Source organism: Tachysurus fulvidraco, chromosome 21 (assembly GCF_022655615.1).
Source record: "Tachysurus fulvidraco isolate hzauxx_2018 chromosome 21, HZAU_PFXX_2.0, whole genome shotgun sequence".
NCBI lineage: Eukaryota > Metazoa > Chordata > Actinopteri > Siluriformes > Bagridae > Tachysurus > Tachysurus fulvidraco.
The window spans coordinates 19118787-19137055 of NC_062538.1; the positions used below are offsets into that span (position 1 = coordinate 19118787).

The window sequence follows — 18269 nt, forward strand, 5'->3', positions numbered from 1 at the left end:
GTGTTGTTAAGTGAACTCCCGGGGTGTATGCGCCACCCACAGGTAGAGTAGAGAGTTGCACTCCAGTAACCTTGTGTGGGTTACACCTGCAAACAAAGATTGTTCAACATTATGGTTTAGGGAAGGGGTCGGCGACCCGCAAGTGTCTCTTTCAGCCCTCTGCTGCGGCTCCCTGTAGATTTGGAAAATAAATATTTAATTTCAATTTATTTTTTTTTAGTTAGTTAGTTTTATTTTTTAATGAAACTATACGATTATAATCTTGTAACATTAAAATAAACTGTGTTTAATTTTGTGTCTCAAACAGGATGGCCCCATCAACCTGATAACTATTTTGGAAATGAGCTGTGTGTTTATATTACATTTGATGGAACCTGGTCTGATGGAAACTCTAGCGGATATTTAACTTTTATTTGTTATGGTGGTGAGAATGTTTAATCATTTTATACGAATAAACTGTGTAAGTTTTGAGAATAGATTGTACGGTCTTTGGTTTAGGTGTTACTGAGCACATTTATTGGCTTTTCTTATCAGGAAACAATGGAACAGAAAATTACACATGGATAAACCAGCCAATGCCTTGGACAAAAGCTCAGCATTACTGCAGAGAGCATTATACTGATTTGGCCAGTGTGACAAATCCAACAGATAATCAAAGAATCTCAAACCTTACAGTTGGCACTGTGGCTTGGATTGGTTTATACAGGACCAGACTCTGGTCAGACAAACAGGAATACACATATGAAAATTGGAGACCAGCCACCTATCAACAGCCAGACAATGGTATTAATAATCCCTGGGAATACGGAAATCAGCACTGCACTGCTGTCTCATTCAGAGACTCAGGTCATTGGACAGATGAGGACTGCTTATCCACCTTCCCCTTTATCTGCTACAACAGTGAGTTCATCTAATCAGACTTTACTTTTTTCATTATTGAACAATATGAATCTTTATCCACTTGAACTATATAAATAGTAAAAAAAAATATTTAATCATTTTCTCTTATAATTCATATGCTATAAGTCCAAAGTAGGGGGATACTTGACTATCACACCCACATGTGGGCCTTCTCTAAACTGTTGCACAAAACGTGCAGAGATTTCCCTTCACCATAGCTAAGTGTTATTGTCCAAACCTGTTTCAGCCTGGCAATGTCTTTATTAATGTAGAATGATCCATGAAGGGATGTTTTGCCAAAGTTTGTGTGAAAGAAATCTAGTGGCCTTCACAGAACCATGAGCTCAACTCACCAGATGAATTAGAAAGCTCTTTTCATACAAGACCTATTTTCCGATCATCACTGCCTGGTCTCAGTCATGTTCTTGTGCCTGAATGGGTTCAAATCCCCATAGCCATGTTCCAAAGTTTAAAATTTAGACTGCTATAGCAGGAAATGGGCGTCAACTCTATATTAATGATGGTAGTTTTGAAGTGGGATCATCAGTAAGGACACATTTGTGTGATGTCAGGATATACTTTTATGTTTAATAAAATAGGATTTAAAGGTTTAATGTTATTTAAATTAACAGTTTAATTCCATCCCTAGTTAGACATCACTAATTTCATAACTTTCATCAGGAAACTTTAATCTGAGCTGTACGACTTCTGAGCCATTTTCAGTTGTGCATCTGTGTGGACATCATAGGATTTTCATAATTCATATATAATCTTCTCTTTTAGGCAGAGTGAATGCCAGTGAGAGATATGTCCCGGTTTGTCAGAACATGAACTGGACTGAAGCTCAAAGATATTGCAGAGAACATTACACAGACCTGGCCATTGTGAGGAATGACACTGAGAACCAGAAGATCGGATCATTATTAGCTAATAACGAGGATGATAATCATTATACCTCCAGTTATTACTATTACTATAACGGTTATTATTATAATTAATACGCTTTTTGGATCGGCCCGTACAGAACGAGATTTTGGTGTTGATAAAAGCAACTCTTCTTTTACCAACTGGAAACCCGGACAACCAGATAATTATGCACAAACTGTATCCTGTACTGCTGTGTCATAATGATTATTATTATTATGGGAAATGGGCAGATGAAAACTGTGGTCAAGCTTTTCCATTCCTCTGTTACAGCAGTGAGTGAAGAACAGAGATTTCTATATTATCTATAGTGCCAATCTTTAGTAGAATTTCTTGCTCTTAATGAACACAAACAAATATAATTTTTTTAAAAACATGAGCACAGTAACCAACATTTGTTTTATTCTACCCTAGCAATGCCCACAAACCCCTCTCATCAGTATGACTTTGTGAATGAGAATAAGACCTGGACTGAAGCACAGAGATACTGCAGAGATAATTACACTGACCTGGCTACTATTGATAACATGGAGGAAATGAACACACTCCTTACCACAATAAATGGCAGCTACTCAGGTTTAGTCTGGATTGGACTGTATGGTGATGTGGACAGCTGGAGATGGTCTCTGGATGATGACACGTTCTACCAGGAGGGAGAGAGAGACTTCAGAGGATGGGAACATCAACCTGATAACTACTTTGGAAACGAGCTGTGTGTTTATATTACATCTGATGGAACCTGGTCTGATGGAGACTGTAGAGCATATTTTCATTTTATTTGTTATGATGTTGAGAATGTTTAATCATCAAATAGGAATAAACTGTGTAATTTTCAGTTTATGTTATTACTGAGCCCATTTATTTTACCAGGAATTAACAGAACAGAAAATTACACATGTATAAACCAGCCAATGCCTTGGACAAAAGCTCAGCATTACTGCAGAGAGCATTATACTGTTTTGGCTAGTGTGAGAAATCCAACAGATAATCAAAGAATCTTAAACCTTACAGTTGGCACTGTGGCTTGGATTGGTTTATACAGGACCAGACTCTGGTCAGACAAACAGGTATCCACATATGAAAATTGGAGACCAGCCACCTATCAACAGCCAGACAATGGTATTAATAATCCCTGGGAATACGGAAATCAGCACTGCACTGTTGTCTCATTCAGAGACTCAGGTCATTGGACAGATGAGGACTGCTTATCCACCTTCCCTTTTATCTGCTACAGCAGTGAGTTCTTCTAAATTAGATTTTATTTTTTCATTATTGTACAATATAAACCTTTAACCACTCCAACTATATAAATATCACAAAGATTTTTTGCCTTCACTAAACTGTTGCCAAAAAGTTGTGCAGAGATTTCCCTTCACCATAGCTAATAATTCTTTTCCAAACCTGTTTCAGCCTGGCAATGCCTTTATTAATGTAGAAAGTTCCATGAAGGGATGTTTTGCAAATATTTGTGTGGAAGAAATCTAGTGGCCTTCAAAGAAACATGAGCTCAACTCACCAGATAAATTAAAAAAGTTATTTGCATACAAGATCTATTTACTAATCATCACTGCCTGATCTCACTCATGTCCTGGTGTCTGAATGGGTTAAAATCCCAATAGCCATGTTCCAAAGTTTAGTATTCGCTTTAGAGTTGAGAAAAGTAGGAAATAGCAGGAAATGGGGGACAACTCTCTAGTAATGCTGGGAGTTTGAAGTGGGATCATCAGTAAGGGCATATTAGTGTTATGTCAGTATATACTTTTATGGTTAAAAGTAAGATTTAAAGGTTTAATTTCATTTAAATGAACAGTTTAATTCATCCCCAGTCAAACATCACTAATTTCATAACTTTCATGAGGATACTTACCATTGCAAGTTCTTTGCCATTTTCAGATGTGCATCTGAGTGTACATCATAGGATTTTCATGAATATAAATATTTGTATATCTTTATGATTAAAGAAATAAAAACACATTTAAATTATTTTGTGTTATTTCTAAGTTGTATAAAATTTGATACACTGTCCTTAAAAAAATTATAAAACATTTTATCTACTTTAACATTTGTATTTTTGGTAAATCACATCAATATTTACAAAAAAAATAGTTTATCTGCAAAATATTATATTATGGTGTTTTTCCTTTAAAGAATTCTGCACAGGATCGTCATGTACCTTCCATAAATATCACTTTGTTAATGAGAAAAAGACCTGGACTGAAGCACAGAGATACTGCAGAGACAAATACACTGACCTGGCAACCATTAATAACATGGAGGAAATGAACACACTCCTTAAGACAGTAAATGGCAGCTACTCTGGTTCAGCCTGGATTGGACTGTATGATGATCTGAACAGCTGGAGATGGTCTCTGGATGATGATGCTTTCTACAGTTACGGAGAAATAAAATTTAGTAATTGGTATATAGACAAACCAAGCTACTGGAATGGAAACAATTTATGTGTATATTTTGGTTATTCTGCCCTTTGGTGGGTGTATTCATGTTCTACAACACTTCCATTCATTTGTTTTGATGGTGAGCATCACAGTATATATATATATATATATATATATATATATATATATATATATATATATATATATATATATATATATATATATATATATACATGCTAAAAAATTTACTCCAAACGAAAAGATTCTAGCATAAATATTATACACAAATTCCATTTCCTTTTTTTTAGGCAGAGTGAATGCCACCGAGAGATATGTTCCGGTTTATCAGCACATGAACTGGACTGAAGCTCAAAAATACTGCAGAGAACATTACACAGACCTGGCCATTGTGAGGAACAACACTGAGAACCAGATGATCAGATTATTATTAGCTAATGATAAGGATGACAATCATTATACCTCCAGTTATTACTATAGTAATTATTACACTTTTTGGATCAGCCTGTACAGAACCAGTTTTTGGTCGGACCAAAGCAACTCTTTTTTTAGCAACTGGAAACCTGGACAACCAGATAATTATGGACAAACTATATCATGTACTTCTGTGTCATTTAATGATGATTATTATTATGGGAAATGGGCAGATGAAAACTGTGGTCAAGCTTTTCCATTCCTCTGTTACAGCAGTGAGTGAAGGACAGAGTTTTCTGTTCTTAGTCTAATTTTTAGTAGAATTACTTGCTTATAATGAACACAAACAAATATCATTTTTCAAAATAATGAGCACAGTAACCAACATTTGTGTTATTCTACTCTAGCAATGCCCTCAAACTCCTCTCATCAGTATCACTTTGTTAATGAGAATAAGACCTGGACTGAAGCACAGAGATACTGCAGAGAGAATTACACTGACCTGGCTACTATTGATAACATGGAGGATATGAACACACTCCTTAACACATTAAATGGCAGCTACTCAGGTTTAGCCTGGATTGGAATGTATGATGACAGCTGGAGATGGTCTCTGGATGATGATGCTTTCTACCAGGAAGGAGAGAGAAACTTCAGAGGATGGGAACATCAACCTGATAATGATGGAAATGAGATGTGTGTTTCCATGGAGTATGGAGGGTGGTGGTTTGACAGACCTTGTACTGACAGAAGATCATTTGTTTGCTATAATGGTAAGGTCTGACAGAAATGGAAAGATTTTGCCTAAATTATTTTAATCTGCTACTGCAGCTGATAAAAAATAATAATTGATATTTATCATACAGCTAATTACAGCTATTGTATGCATCTTTGTAATTCTCTCAACCTTAGGTATAAACAACACATATGTAATGATTTATGATCAAAAGACTTGGGAAGAAGCTCAGAGCTTTTGCAGAGTGAATTACACAGACCTGGCAAGTGTGAGAAATCAGACCGAACTTCAGCAAATAATGAGCATCGTGAACAGTTCTGATGTATGGATAGGTTTGTATAGAAACCGATTATGGTCAGATCAGAGCAACTCAACCTTTACATATTGGACACCAGAGAGTCCAGAACCAACACCAGAACCTGATAATGGTTTGTATTTACCTGGAAAAAGTAGAAATCAACACTGTACAGCTGTGGATCATCTTGGCCGATGGACAGATGAAAACTGTTTCGCCAGATTCCCTTTTATCTGCTACAATGGTGAGTTGATCTGCACTTTGAATTCATTTAAAATATAATAAATAAAAGAAGCTGGATGTCTAAATATGATTTTGAACATTAGCAATAGCAATGTTAGCAGCTGGAATAAGATTACCAGATGTTTTCTAATCCTAACATGTCTTCTTTGTGCTCTGGCAGCATTCACTCCAGGTAAGCAAAAACACTATTTATGTGTAGATGAAAAATAAATAGAGATATTTATGATCCTTAGTTTACTAAGTGAATGCTTATTGAATGTCTGTTTCTTTATTGGTTATAATTAACACTTTTATACAGGTGCTTTGATGGGACCGCATATGAAAATCACTGCTAATGAAAATCTGTTAAACTCTCAAATTAAAAGACTGATGGAAGAGGTGATGGAAGTAAGTTAACGTTCCTATAATGTCTTTCTTTATCTGTCCGTTTAATTTATTTTAATACAATTTATTACATTGAGTTTATTTTGAAGATAATGTGTAAAGTGTATTTAGCAAAAGAAATAATGTTGTCTAAAATAAGTAGAAATTAAAGCATTATAAATTCATAATGGATGAGATGTGGCTTAAAGGATTTTACAGTATTTACTGTACTTATATAATTATTAATATTTTTGTCAGCTTCAGCAAGAATTAAGCAAACTGGCAGACTTTCAAGCAACTGAATGTGAGTAACATCCGTAAGCTCGATCCATGAAGGAAAAAGTCTACATTCACAAATATAACTGAGGGAAATTCCAGGTTTTGTGGTGATTTATCTTTTATTTACTTATTTACTCAGCAAGCGTTCTTTTCCAGAGCAGTTGGAAATTCTGTAGAGCTTTATTAAAAAGAGAATATAGTTATTAAAATGTTTGAACAGATTTACAAATATTTACAAACCTTGAAATGCCTTCTGTAATGTCTCATTATTAATAACAATGACTGTAATTATACTGATATGTGATCGAGCCTGATTTCTTGGGTATATTTTATTGGGTTTATTGCTTTTTAATGGTATTCTTGAAATGAATTTCAAATGAATAAAAGAAACAGTAAAGAAACTTTATTATGAAAAATATTGCTATGAGTGTTAAGGGATACTATGTGATTTTTATTTATTAACTGTTTTCAGTATTGGGTTCCATGTAGTTTTGGTTGTGCTGATTAAATGTCAATCTAATAATAAACAGTAAATAAAGTACGTGTAAAATGTCTTGTGTTGGGTGAAATTTATTCAAAGAGAAAAATATATTTTATCTTGTTTGAAAATAAAGTATATGTTATTTTTTCATTGAGAAACCAAAAGGTCTGACAGATTCAGCTTCTAATTGCTGTGGATGTGAAGAACCACATTGTTTTGTTTAAACATTCTGTCAAAATAGATTTATATAATAAAGATTATTCAGGTCTCACAAACGTCTCCATACATGAGGAAAGTTAACATTTGTTAGTAATGTAAGGTAACTGGACCTTTGTACACCCTCATCTCTTCCAGACTTATCGTAATTTTACGATATCAAATCAAACCGGATGGGCGAGTTTGCTGACAGTTTCCACCTCTTTTGGTGACAATAACGTACGAGAGCCACAGGGGGCTGCTACAAGCGAGTTAATGGTTAGTTTGAAATGATTCATAGTACATTCAGTAACCAGTTTTTCTACATATTTCTAAGTGCTTCTCATATACTTTTCTTCCTAATCTTTAGTGTTGAAATGAAACAAGTGGCAGACAGAAGCTAACAGCAGAAAACACAGATCCATGAGGGTAAATATATTTAAATAGAAAGCTTCACTAATATTCCATCACATGATTCTTTTCAGAATCAAAGTCAGAATCAGAATCAGCTTTATTGCCAGGCATGTTTTCACATGCGAGGAATTTGTTTTAGTGACAGAATGTCCACAGTGTAACAGAATAAAATATACAGTATAGACGAAATTGTATGTACACATTTACAGGTATGAAATGTGCAGTATTTAAATGTGCAGTCTATACAAATATAGACAATCTGTATGTACGAATTTGCAAGTGTGAGAAATGTGCAATTGAAGTATACAATATATACAATTTGTATGTATGTATAGTTGTGAAATGTGCAATTGAAGTAAACAGTAAACATTTAGACAATATGTATGCATGTTTAGATGTGCAAGTATGAAAACCATACTAAAGAAACATTTAATATTAATTAATGTTTCAAAATCATCATTCACAGGATCATCATGCACCCTCCATCAGTATCACTTTGTTTATGAGAAAAAGACCTGGACTGAAGCACTTAGATACTGCAGAGTCAAATACACTGACTTGGCCACTATTAATAACATGGAGGAAATGAACGCACTCCTTAACACAGTAAAAGGAATCTACTCAGGTTTAGCTTGGATTGGACTGTATGATGATCTAAACAGCTGGAGATGGTCTCTGGGTGATGAGGCTTTCTACAGTAATGGAGAGAGAAACTTTAGGAGCTGGTATATGAATGAACCAAGGAACTGGAATGGAAATGGAGAACATTTCTGTGTATATTTTGCAGTTTATGAAGTTAAAAGAGTTAATTGACCTACAGCAAGAAAATTAGTAATAATTTCAAAATAAACTTTTTTACTGTCAGTCAGAGATTATTGTCTGCTTGAACATTTCAGCCAAACAATATGCTGCCAAATACCAATGATTACACTGGTGTGTACGTTGGGTTGTTTTTGAGGTGAAGGGTGGAGAACATGTAGATTGACTACTGTACATGGGGTTGAGACTTCTCTGACAGGGAAAGGATTCTAACCTTCTAGATAGCATTCTTTTGCTATTCTTACTTACTTTATTTTTGTCTTAGTCAATCAGAGCTTCAGTAACCTCAAGTTATATTTGTTATGTCAAACTGATATTATGTATTTTACAGAGTTTTTCAGCCTTGGTGTCTGTCTTCCTCGTCAGTATCACTTTAATGAGAATAAGACCTGGTCTGGAGCACAGAGCTACTGCAGAGAGAATTATGTTGATTTAGCCTCTGTTAGTAACACTGAAGAGGACTTGGCCCTTAAAAATGCAATAGACATCTGGAACAGCAGGCGAACCTGGTTTGGACTGTATGATGATCTGAACAGCTGGAAATGGTCTCATGGGCATACAGTATGTTTATTGGGAATATGGTTTTCAGCACTGCACTGTAGCTCTCACAGATTCAGGCTACTGGACAGATGAGAGCTGCATACTGTAACCACAATCCCTTTTTTCTGCTATAAGAGTAAGTTAATTTAATCAGCCTTTGTTTATTGATATGACGATTACAGTATGACGATTACTTACACCAACATTGCAAAGCTTAATTCATTTGTAACTTCCTAGAGAAATACTTCAATTTAAATTTTGCCAATTATTTAGGAATTCACATCTTTCAACAAATCATAGGCTGTTCAGTGAGGTAACTGTTTGAAAGTACAGGAGTATAAATTTTATATGTAAATCTTTCTTATGTACAAATTAAAGTATCATTTTTTAGTTTCTAAAACACTGCCTAAGCTCTAATGCTTTGTTCGAAAAGCATATTTACAGCAGTGAAACATTATGGCCAATTCATGCTTTCATGTTACATAATACTTAAATGTAAAATATACTTACACAATACTGACATCTTTATCTGAGACATTTTGTTATTCTGTCTTTTACAGAATCCTGCACAGCATCCTCGTGGTTCCTCTACCAGTATCACTTTATTAATCAGAATAAGACCTGGATTGAAGCTCAGAGATACTGCCTGAGACAAGATCTGGTCAGCGTGAGGAACAAGACAGAGAACGACAAGATCAGATTATTATTAGATCAATTTGATTATTATTATTATAATTATTATTATTATAATAATTATTATTATAATAATTATTATTACCTTGATCGTATAGAACCAGGTCTTGGTCAGATCAAAGCAACTCTTCTTTCACCAATTGCAAACCTGGACAACCAGATAATTATGCACAGAATGAATCCTGTACGGCTGTGTCATTTAATGATTCTGGGAAACGGACAATTGTAGTAAACTTTTCCATTCCTCTGTTACAGCAGTGAGTAAATTTCTTTTGCTGATTTAAAACATTTTCCACATCTGTACAGTGTCTTATCATAACACTAATATTAACATTATTATAATATTATATATATTCAGTGAATGCCCACTGCTAATCTACTTGAAAAAAAAATTAAATGAAATATGTTATAAATTAAATTTGTTGCCTCCTTTAGCCATGTCCTCAACATCCTCTCATCAGTATCACTTTGTTAATGAGAAAATTTAGTATTCCCTTTAAAATTGACACAGGAAATGGTGGTCAACTCTATATTAATGGGGGGGAAAATAACACACTCCTCAACATGGTAAGTGGAATCTATTCAGGTTTAGCATTTATTATGCTATTTTTTTACATGCTACATGTGCACTATGCTATGTGTGACGTGTGCTATGAGCGACATGTGCTATGTGCGACATGTGCTATATGCTACATGTGCTATGTGCTACATGTGCTATGTGCTACATGTGCTACATGTGCTAAATGCTACATGTGCTAAGTAGCTATTGCTAATGCTACTACATTGATTACCTGTGGCATATATAACTTATATAGAATATTATAGAACTAGTATAGACATTATCTTCTATTTTATATGTTGAAACTGGTTATATCTCTCCATGAAATTAGTTCTTTTTCTGTTAGATGATAAACTGTACAATGTGAATTATGGCATGCATTCATTGCATATTTACAGAAATTGTGCAACAAATGCCTTCTAATATGTTATCTTCTGGTACCAGTCAGGATGAAGAGACATCCACATCTTCATCAGCCACTCACTGTCTAAACCTGAGGAAGAGGATCAGCATTCCAGTGTGTGTGTGTGTGTGTGTGTGTGTGTGTGTGTGTGTGTGTGTGTGTGTGTGTGTGTGTGTGTGTGTGTGTGTGATTTTATTTTGCATATTTTGTTTACATATTGAAAGTAATGTAACTAATCTATAACACATGTAAATGTATGCCCATATGCTTTTTATTTAGATACCTATGCCAGTTTATTGCTAAATTACTTACTATTAAAGTATTTATTATTTTATGATTTTCTATTACTTTATTATATTGTTATTTATTTTATAATATTTATTTGTATTGTTTCAATTTCAAATCGTGTAATAAAAGTTCAATTATGTAAGGGGGGGGGGGGGTTCATCCTAGCTAGAACTACCACTGGACAAGTTCAGCACAGGTCACAAATAATTAAAAGCTTTCAGCCCAAGAAAAAATATAGAAATCAGATAACAAAACTGCAGATGGCCACCGGTTAGCTATATTGTACGGACAAGTGGCATAGAAATAAAAGTGCTGTCAGTGCAATCAAGATTACAGCATTCACAAAGGAAACCTACAGAAAAGGAAAACAAAGCAAGTGAACAAACACAACCTCAACCACAGTGTCTGTCATAACGTATGATAAACAAACACACAAATATGTGACATGGCAATATCTCATAGAACCTTATTGTAGTTTCAGTTATTTTAATTAGTACCTTCATTTTGAATTGAATAATGGTGCATTCAGTAACCAGTTTTTCTACATAGTTCTAAGTCCTTCCCATATGCTTTTCTTCAGAATCTTTATTTAGTGTTGAAATAAAATCAAGTGGCAGACAGAAGCAAACAGCAGAAAACACAGCTCCATGAGGTAAATATATTTCAATAGAAAGCTTCACTAATATTCCATCATATGCCATTTTTGACTAAAGAAACATTTAATATTATTTAGTTAATGTTTTAAAATGTATATAAATACTGTATCTTAATCACACTTTCTTTCTGTGTATTCTACCAGAGCCATGTTTCGACTTCTGCTGCTTTTGGGTGAGTGTTATGTGTTATGTGTGTGTTATAAAAGATATCCAATTGTTATAATGTGTATATTTCTATATGCATTATAATGATGATTAGTTTATTTATGTAAAAAGAAGAAAGTTTTAATGAAATGATGAAGAGAGCACATTGTACCATTACAAAAGATTATTTTAAGCTTATTGGCTTATTGAGTTTACCAGTCATTTTAATAGGCAGAGATCCTTTATCCAACTCAGTGATTCTGATTTTTTTATTTGAATTTCTTTTTTCTGAACCGTTACTGTTAGTTCTTTCTCCTGGATGTTAAAAAGTTGTATTGTGTTAATACAGATGGATAAAACAAAAATTGTGTTTGTCTTCATTTCACATTTCAAAGCTAAAATTGTGATTTATTTGAAGGGGTGATTTTTTTTTTTATACCCACTGTATATGCATTAGTCGTATGTGATATCGTATGTGAGTCGTATGTGACAGATCAATAAATTCATCTAAAATCACTACCAAGATGTTCAATGAATACAACAACGATAAATTTATCTAATTGCAGATGAAAATTTGTTCACGTTATTGTTGATCTTAGTAAATCAGATCTATATTCATTATGTAAAAACTGGTATTATGTATTTTACAGGGTTTTTCAGCCTTGGTGTCTGTCTTCCTCGTCAGTATCAGTTCATTAATGAGAATAAGACCTGGTCTGAAGCACAGAGATACTGCAGAGAGAATTATGTCGATTTAGCCTCTATTACTAACACTGAAGAGGACTTGGCCATTACAAACATAATAGACATATGGAACAGCAGGCGAACCTGGATTGGACTGTATGATGATCTGAACAGCTGGAAATGGTCTCTGGATGATGATTCTTTCTACAAGGAGGGAGAGAGAAGCTTTAGAAACTGGTCTATACAGAAGTCAATAGGCTGGTATGAAATGAGTATGTGTGTGTATTCATCTATTTTTTATGGAGCTTGGGGGGAGACATCTTGTTCCAATATGTTTTATTTCATTTGCTTTGATGGTGAGTACCTCAGTTATGTATGTATGTATATTATGTAAATAGATTTAAATTCACTACACATTGAATCTGTATAAGAATGATGATCCTTTATGTGAATAATTTATTTTAGGCCGAGTAAATGCCAGTGAAATATATGTCCCGGTTTATCAGCGGATGGGCTGGACTGAAGCTCAGAGATACTGCAGAGAGCATCACACAGACCTGGCCAGCGTGAGGAACGACACTGAGAACCAGAAGATTAGATCAATGTTTATTAATACGTACATGGATTATTCAATTATTTGGATCGGCCTGTACAGAACCATGTCTTGGTCAGATAAAAGCAACTCTTCATTCAGCAACTGGAAACCTGGGCAACCAGATGGTTATGGACAGATTAAAACCTGTACTGCGGTGTCATTTAATTATAATGATTATTATTCCTATTATTATGGGAAATGGACTGATGAAAACTGTGGTGATGCTTTTCCATTCTTCTGTTACAGCAGTGAGTAGATTTCTGTTTTGTGTCTATCTATAGTGCCAATTTTCATTAGTATTAGTTGCCCTTAATGAACACAAACCAGTTATAATGTACTTTCTCAAAATAATAAGCACAGTAACCAACATTTGTGTTATCCTACTCTAGCAATGCTACCATTACCCTCTCATCAGTATCACTTCATTAATGAGAATAAGACCTGGACTGAAGCACAGAGATACTGCAGAGAGAATTACACTGACCTGGCTACTATTGATAACATGGAGGAAATGAACACACTCCTTAACACAGTAAATGGCAGCTACTCAGGTTTAGCCTGGATTGGACTGTATGGTGATGAGGACAGCTGGAGATGGTCTCTGGATGATGATGCTTTCTACCAGGAGGGAGAGAGAGACTTCAGAGGATGGTACCATCAACCTGATAACTATAATGGAAATGAGATGTGTGTTTATGTTACATCTGATGGAACCTGGTCTGATGGATACTGTAACAATTATTTTCAATTTGTTTGTTCTGATGGTGAGAAAATATAATAAGTTTAACTAGGATTAAACTGTTATTTTTTGTTAATGTGGTATTGATTACAATTATCATTTCAGGATGGAATGGAACAAAAAATTTCACATTGATTAATCAGCCCATGTCTTGGACACAGGCTCAGCATTACTGCAGAGTGTATTATACAGACCTGGCCAGTGTGAGGAACCAAGCAGATAATGAACAAATCCTTAATCTCACAGGTGGCTTTAACACGTGGATTGGTCTATACAGAACCAGGCTCTGGTCAGACAAACGGGAATCTGTGTATGAAAACTGGAGACCAACCACTCAGTTTATACCTGAACAGCCAGACAATGGTTTAAATGTTATTTGGGAATATGGTTTTCAGCACTGCACTGCTGTATCTCTCACAGATTCAGGCTACTGGACAGATGAGAGCTGCATAACCACAATCCCTTTTTTTTGCTATAAGAGTGAGTTTATTTAATCAGCTTTTGATGATTGATTATTGCACAATACGATTATTTACAGCCAACATCACATTTTGGCAACTATTTAGGAATTCACATCTTAACAAATCATAGGATGTTCAGTGAGGTAACTGTTTAAAAAACACAGGAGTATACATTTTATATATTCAATTTTATAATCTCTTTTATAAATAATATAAAGTAATTACTTTCTTGGTTTCCAAAACACTGCTTTAAAGCTTCGTCCCAAAAGCATATTTAAAGCAATGAAACTTTATGGCCATTTGATGTTTTTATCATGTCACAATAATTAAATGTTAAACATATATACACAACACTGCACCTTTATTAATTTGAGATGTTATGTTATTCTGTCTTTTAAAGAATCCTGCACAGCATCCTCATGTTCCCTCTACCAGTATCACTTTATTAATCAGAATAAGACCTGGACTGAAGCACAGAGATACTGCCGAGACAAATACACTGACCTGGCAACCATTAACAGTATAGAAGATGTGACAAGACTCCTTAATACAGCCACAGCATATGACATCTACTCAGGTTTAGCCTGGATTGGACTGTATGATGATCTAAAGAGCTGGAAATGGTCTCTGGGTGATGATTCTTTCTACAGGAATGGAGAGAGAAACTTTAGAAACTGGTATATAAACAAACCAACGAACTGGTATGGGAACAGATTATGTGTATATTTTGGGAATCACTATGCACAATGGAGTGAAACATATTGTTCTCTTGAACTTCCATTAATTTGTTTTGATGGTAAGTAATGCAGTAATGTATTTTTAATTAAATTTATATTTAATTATAGTTTTATAATAGTTAATATAAGATATTATAGCTAATAGTTTTAGAAACAATAACATATTCACATATTCCATGTTTAAGTACAGTTTTCCACTTAAAGTTTTATATATTGCATCCATCTCTTTTAGGTAGAGTGAATGCCAGTCAAAGCTATGTATTTGTTAAACAGTACATGAACTGGACTGAAGCTCAGAGATACTGCAGAGAACATTACACAGATCTGGTCAGCGTGAGGAATGAGACAGAGAATTACAGGATCAGATTATTATTATATCGATCTGATTATTATATCTATAATTATTATGACCCTGTTTGGATCGGCCTGTACAGAACCAGATCTTGGTCAGATAAAAGCAACTCTTCATTCAGCAACTGGAAACCTGGACAACCAGATAATTATGCACAGAATGAATCCTGTACTGCTGTGTCATTTAATGATTCTGGAAAATGGACAGATGAAACTTGTAGTAAAGGTTTTCCATTCCTCTGTTACAGCAGTGAGTAGATTTTTGTTTCCAGATCTTTAAAACATTTTCAACGTCTTTACAGTGTCTAATCATAACACCAATATTAACATTATTATAATATTATATATATTCACTAAATGCCCACTGCTAGTCTACTGAAAAAAACTTAAATAAACAAATGTTATAAATCAAACTTTTGTACCTCCTTTAGCAATGTCCTCTACATCCTCTCGTCAGTATCACTTTGTGAATGAGAATAAGACCTGGACTGAAGCACAGAGATACTGCAGAGAGAATTACACTGATCTGGCTACTATTGATAACATGGAGGAAATGAACACACTCCTTAACACTGTAAATGGCAGCTACTCAGATTTAGCCTGGATTGGACTGTATGATGATGTGGACAGCTGGAGATGGTCTCTGGATGATGATGCTTTCTACCAGGAGGGAGAGAGAGACTTCAGAGGATGGCCACATCAACCTGATAACTATAATGGAAACGAGATGTGTGTTTCCATGAACTACAAAGGGGAATGGTTTGACAGGCCTTGTAATGACAGAAATCTATTTATTTGTTATAATGGTAAGAATGATAAACTATGTATGTGGGCATTTGGGGAAATTTGTGCAGTGTTAAAATTTGATAGTATAGCTGATATTGGCTCATGAATGATAATAATAAAATATTTTGCCTATAAGTGACTATCACAATGTTTTCATTCTTAGGTACAAACATATATGTTCAGATTTATAACAGCATGACCTGGGAAGAAGCTCAGAGATACTGCAGAGAAAATTACATAGACCTGGCCAGTGTGAGGAATGAGAATGAACTTCAGCAGATACTGAGCATCATGTATATGTATGTCTATGAGATATGGATAGGTCTGTATAGGAGCCGATTATGGTCAGATCAGAGCAACTCAAACTTTACATATTGGAGACCAGCATTTCCAGCACAAAGCCCAGAACCTGATAATGGTTTGTATGTATATGGTCAGTATGGAAATCAACACTGTACAGCTGTGGATCATTCAGGCCAATGGACAGATGAAAACTGTTCAGACCGCTTACCTTTTGTCTGCTACACTGGTGAGCGTATTTCTTCTCTGAGTAGTATAAACAATAATAAAAAGCTATCTGTAAGCTAACTCTATTACTGTATGACACTCATGTAAGAATACAGTCAATGGCCACTAAATGAAACTCATGAAATTGTAAATCAAATGTAGATGTTTACAGATTTTCTGTGAGTTCCAGGTGCTTTCTAATTCTAATTTTGATTTCCTTTTTCTTGACAGAATTTACTCCAGGTGAGTAAACACTCAATTATTGTGGCTATCCTTAAACTTTAATAATATATCTGTAATTCATATCAGATTCAATAGTTCATTAAGTCAATGTTAAAAACTATTAATTTCAAGTAACCACCGTTTTATACACTATATGGCCATAAGTATGTGGAGACAAGCATCACCATCATATTGGCTACTCATACATTCAAGAAAAATAGTTCAGAGGAACTGATGAGAGGTGGAGATGCGTCAACCTTCCAATTTATTCCAAATTTGTTTAGTGGGTTTCTTTTTAGATGAGTGATTTTACATTATGATTATGTATAAGAGTGCTAGAGAAGCAAAGTACACAGAGTAGAGGTGTAAGAGCTAGTAAAAAAGTTTCTTTTTATCATATGAGGAACAAACATGCTGCTTAACACTTCGCATGTGAGTTTGCATATGGAAAGCATGCAGGTGTATGTGTATATTGATCGTAATGCAAAATCTACATTGCAGGTGCTGTTATGGGAGTGCGACTGAAAACCAGATCTAATGACAATCTCTTATACTCTGAGGTTGCAGGATCTGTGCTGATGGCAGTGAGTAAACTTTCCTGATCCTTAATCTGAAACAGACAGATGTTTATCCAGTTTTACAAAACATTAAAAGTTATTAAATGTTATTGATCATTAAACATTATATTATACTTATCTCGTAGATCAGTTTTAGCAATTTAGGTAACAAAAGAAGTCTTTGTTGTCTAACATGATGAAGGAATATACATTGGTAATTGATTAGTTGTGGTTTATTTACATATAAAACCCTTTTACAGCAATTACAGGATTTATTTCACATTTTTCAGCTTCAAGAACGAGTTAGCAGACTGGGACTTTCAAAGAACTGCACTGTGACTGTGAGACGCATCCGTAAGATCGATCCATGAATGAGAAAGTCCACATTCATGCTCAGATTCAAAATATGTATATGTTCCAGATTTTTCTTCATGTATTCAGAAATCATTCAATCTGAAAGCATTCAGGAATGCTGTAGAGATCTGTTCATACAAAAATACACATATCATAAGCTACTCATCTTATATCACATATAAGTATGTTATAAGTACTTTACAATTCTTTTAAACACTCAAACAATACTGTAACTAATATATTTATAGATCCCAAAAGCTTCCCAATGCCATCAGGATTTGACACATTATAATAATAATGACTATAATTACAATATTCTAATTAGTAAATGAGTGTGATTTACATGTAATCTTGTATTTGGTGTTTTGGAATTAAATTTATACTCATATATTGTTTTTCCTCAAATTAATTTTAACTAAGAAAATCTTGATGTCTTAGATTTTCTGATTTGCTCCAATCATTTTGTTAACAGTTGCCTGTACTGTATGTTTTAGGAACACTATGGGACTATTTAGT

At 34.4% G+C, this 18269-nt stretch overlaps 1 protein-coding gene and 1 pseudogene across 1 annotated transcript; both read left to right on the forward strand.

Annotated features, from left to right (window-relative positions):
- Positions 1 to 539: 539 nt before the first annotated feature.
- On the forward strand, positions 540 to 11006 carry LOC113661727 (annotated as a pseudogene).
- A 111-nt stretch (positions 11007 to 11117) lies between these two features.
- On the forward strand, positions 11118 to 18269 carry LOC125138483 (macrophage mannose receptor 1-like). Its single transcript, XM_047805560.1, has 13 exons — positions 11118 to 11612; positions 11760 to 11788; positions 12411 to 12800; positions 12910 to 13287; positions 13429 to 13803; positions 13884 to 14258; positions 14640 to 15035; positions 15209 to 15577; positions 15759 to 16133; positions 16277 to 16642; positions 16852 to 16863; positions 17344 to 17426; positions 17690 to 18269. The coding sequence occupies exons 1-13, from the start codon at positions 11608 to 11610 to the stop codon at positions 17768 to 17770; spliced, it is 3234 nt and encodes a 1077-aa protein (XP_047661516.1). The 5' UTR covers positions 11118 to 11607; the 3' UTR covers positions 17771 to 18269.

Bases quoted from the DNA above. Each gene is read 5' to 3' on its own strand.
- LOC125138483 (XM_047805560.1), top strand. The intron at 13,288-13,428 runs GTGAGTAGATTT...ATCCTACTCTAG, and splicing joins TCCATTCTTCTGTTACAGCA to CAATGCTACCATTACCCTCT. The intron at 15,578-15,758 runs GTGAGTAGATTT...TACCTCCTTTAG, and splicing joins TCCATTCCTCTGTTACAGCA to CAATGTCCTCTACATCCTCT.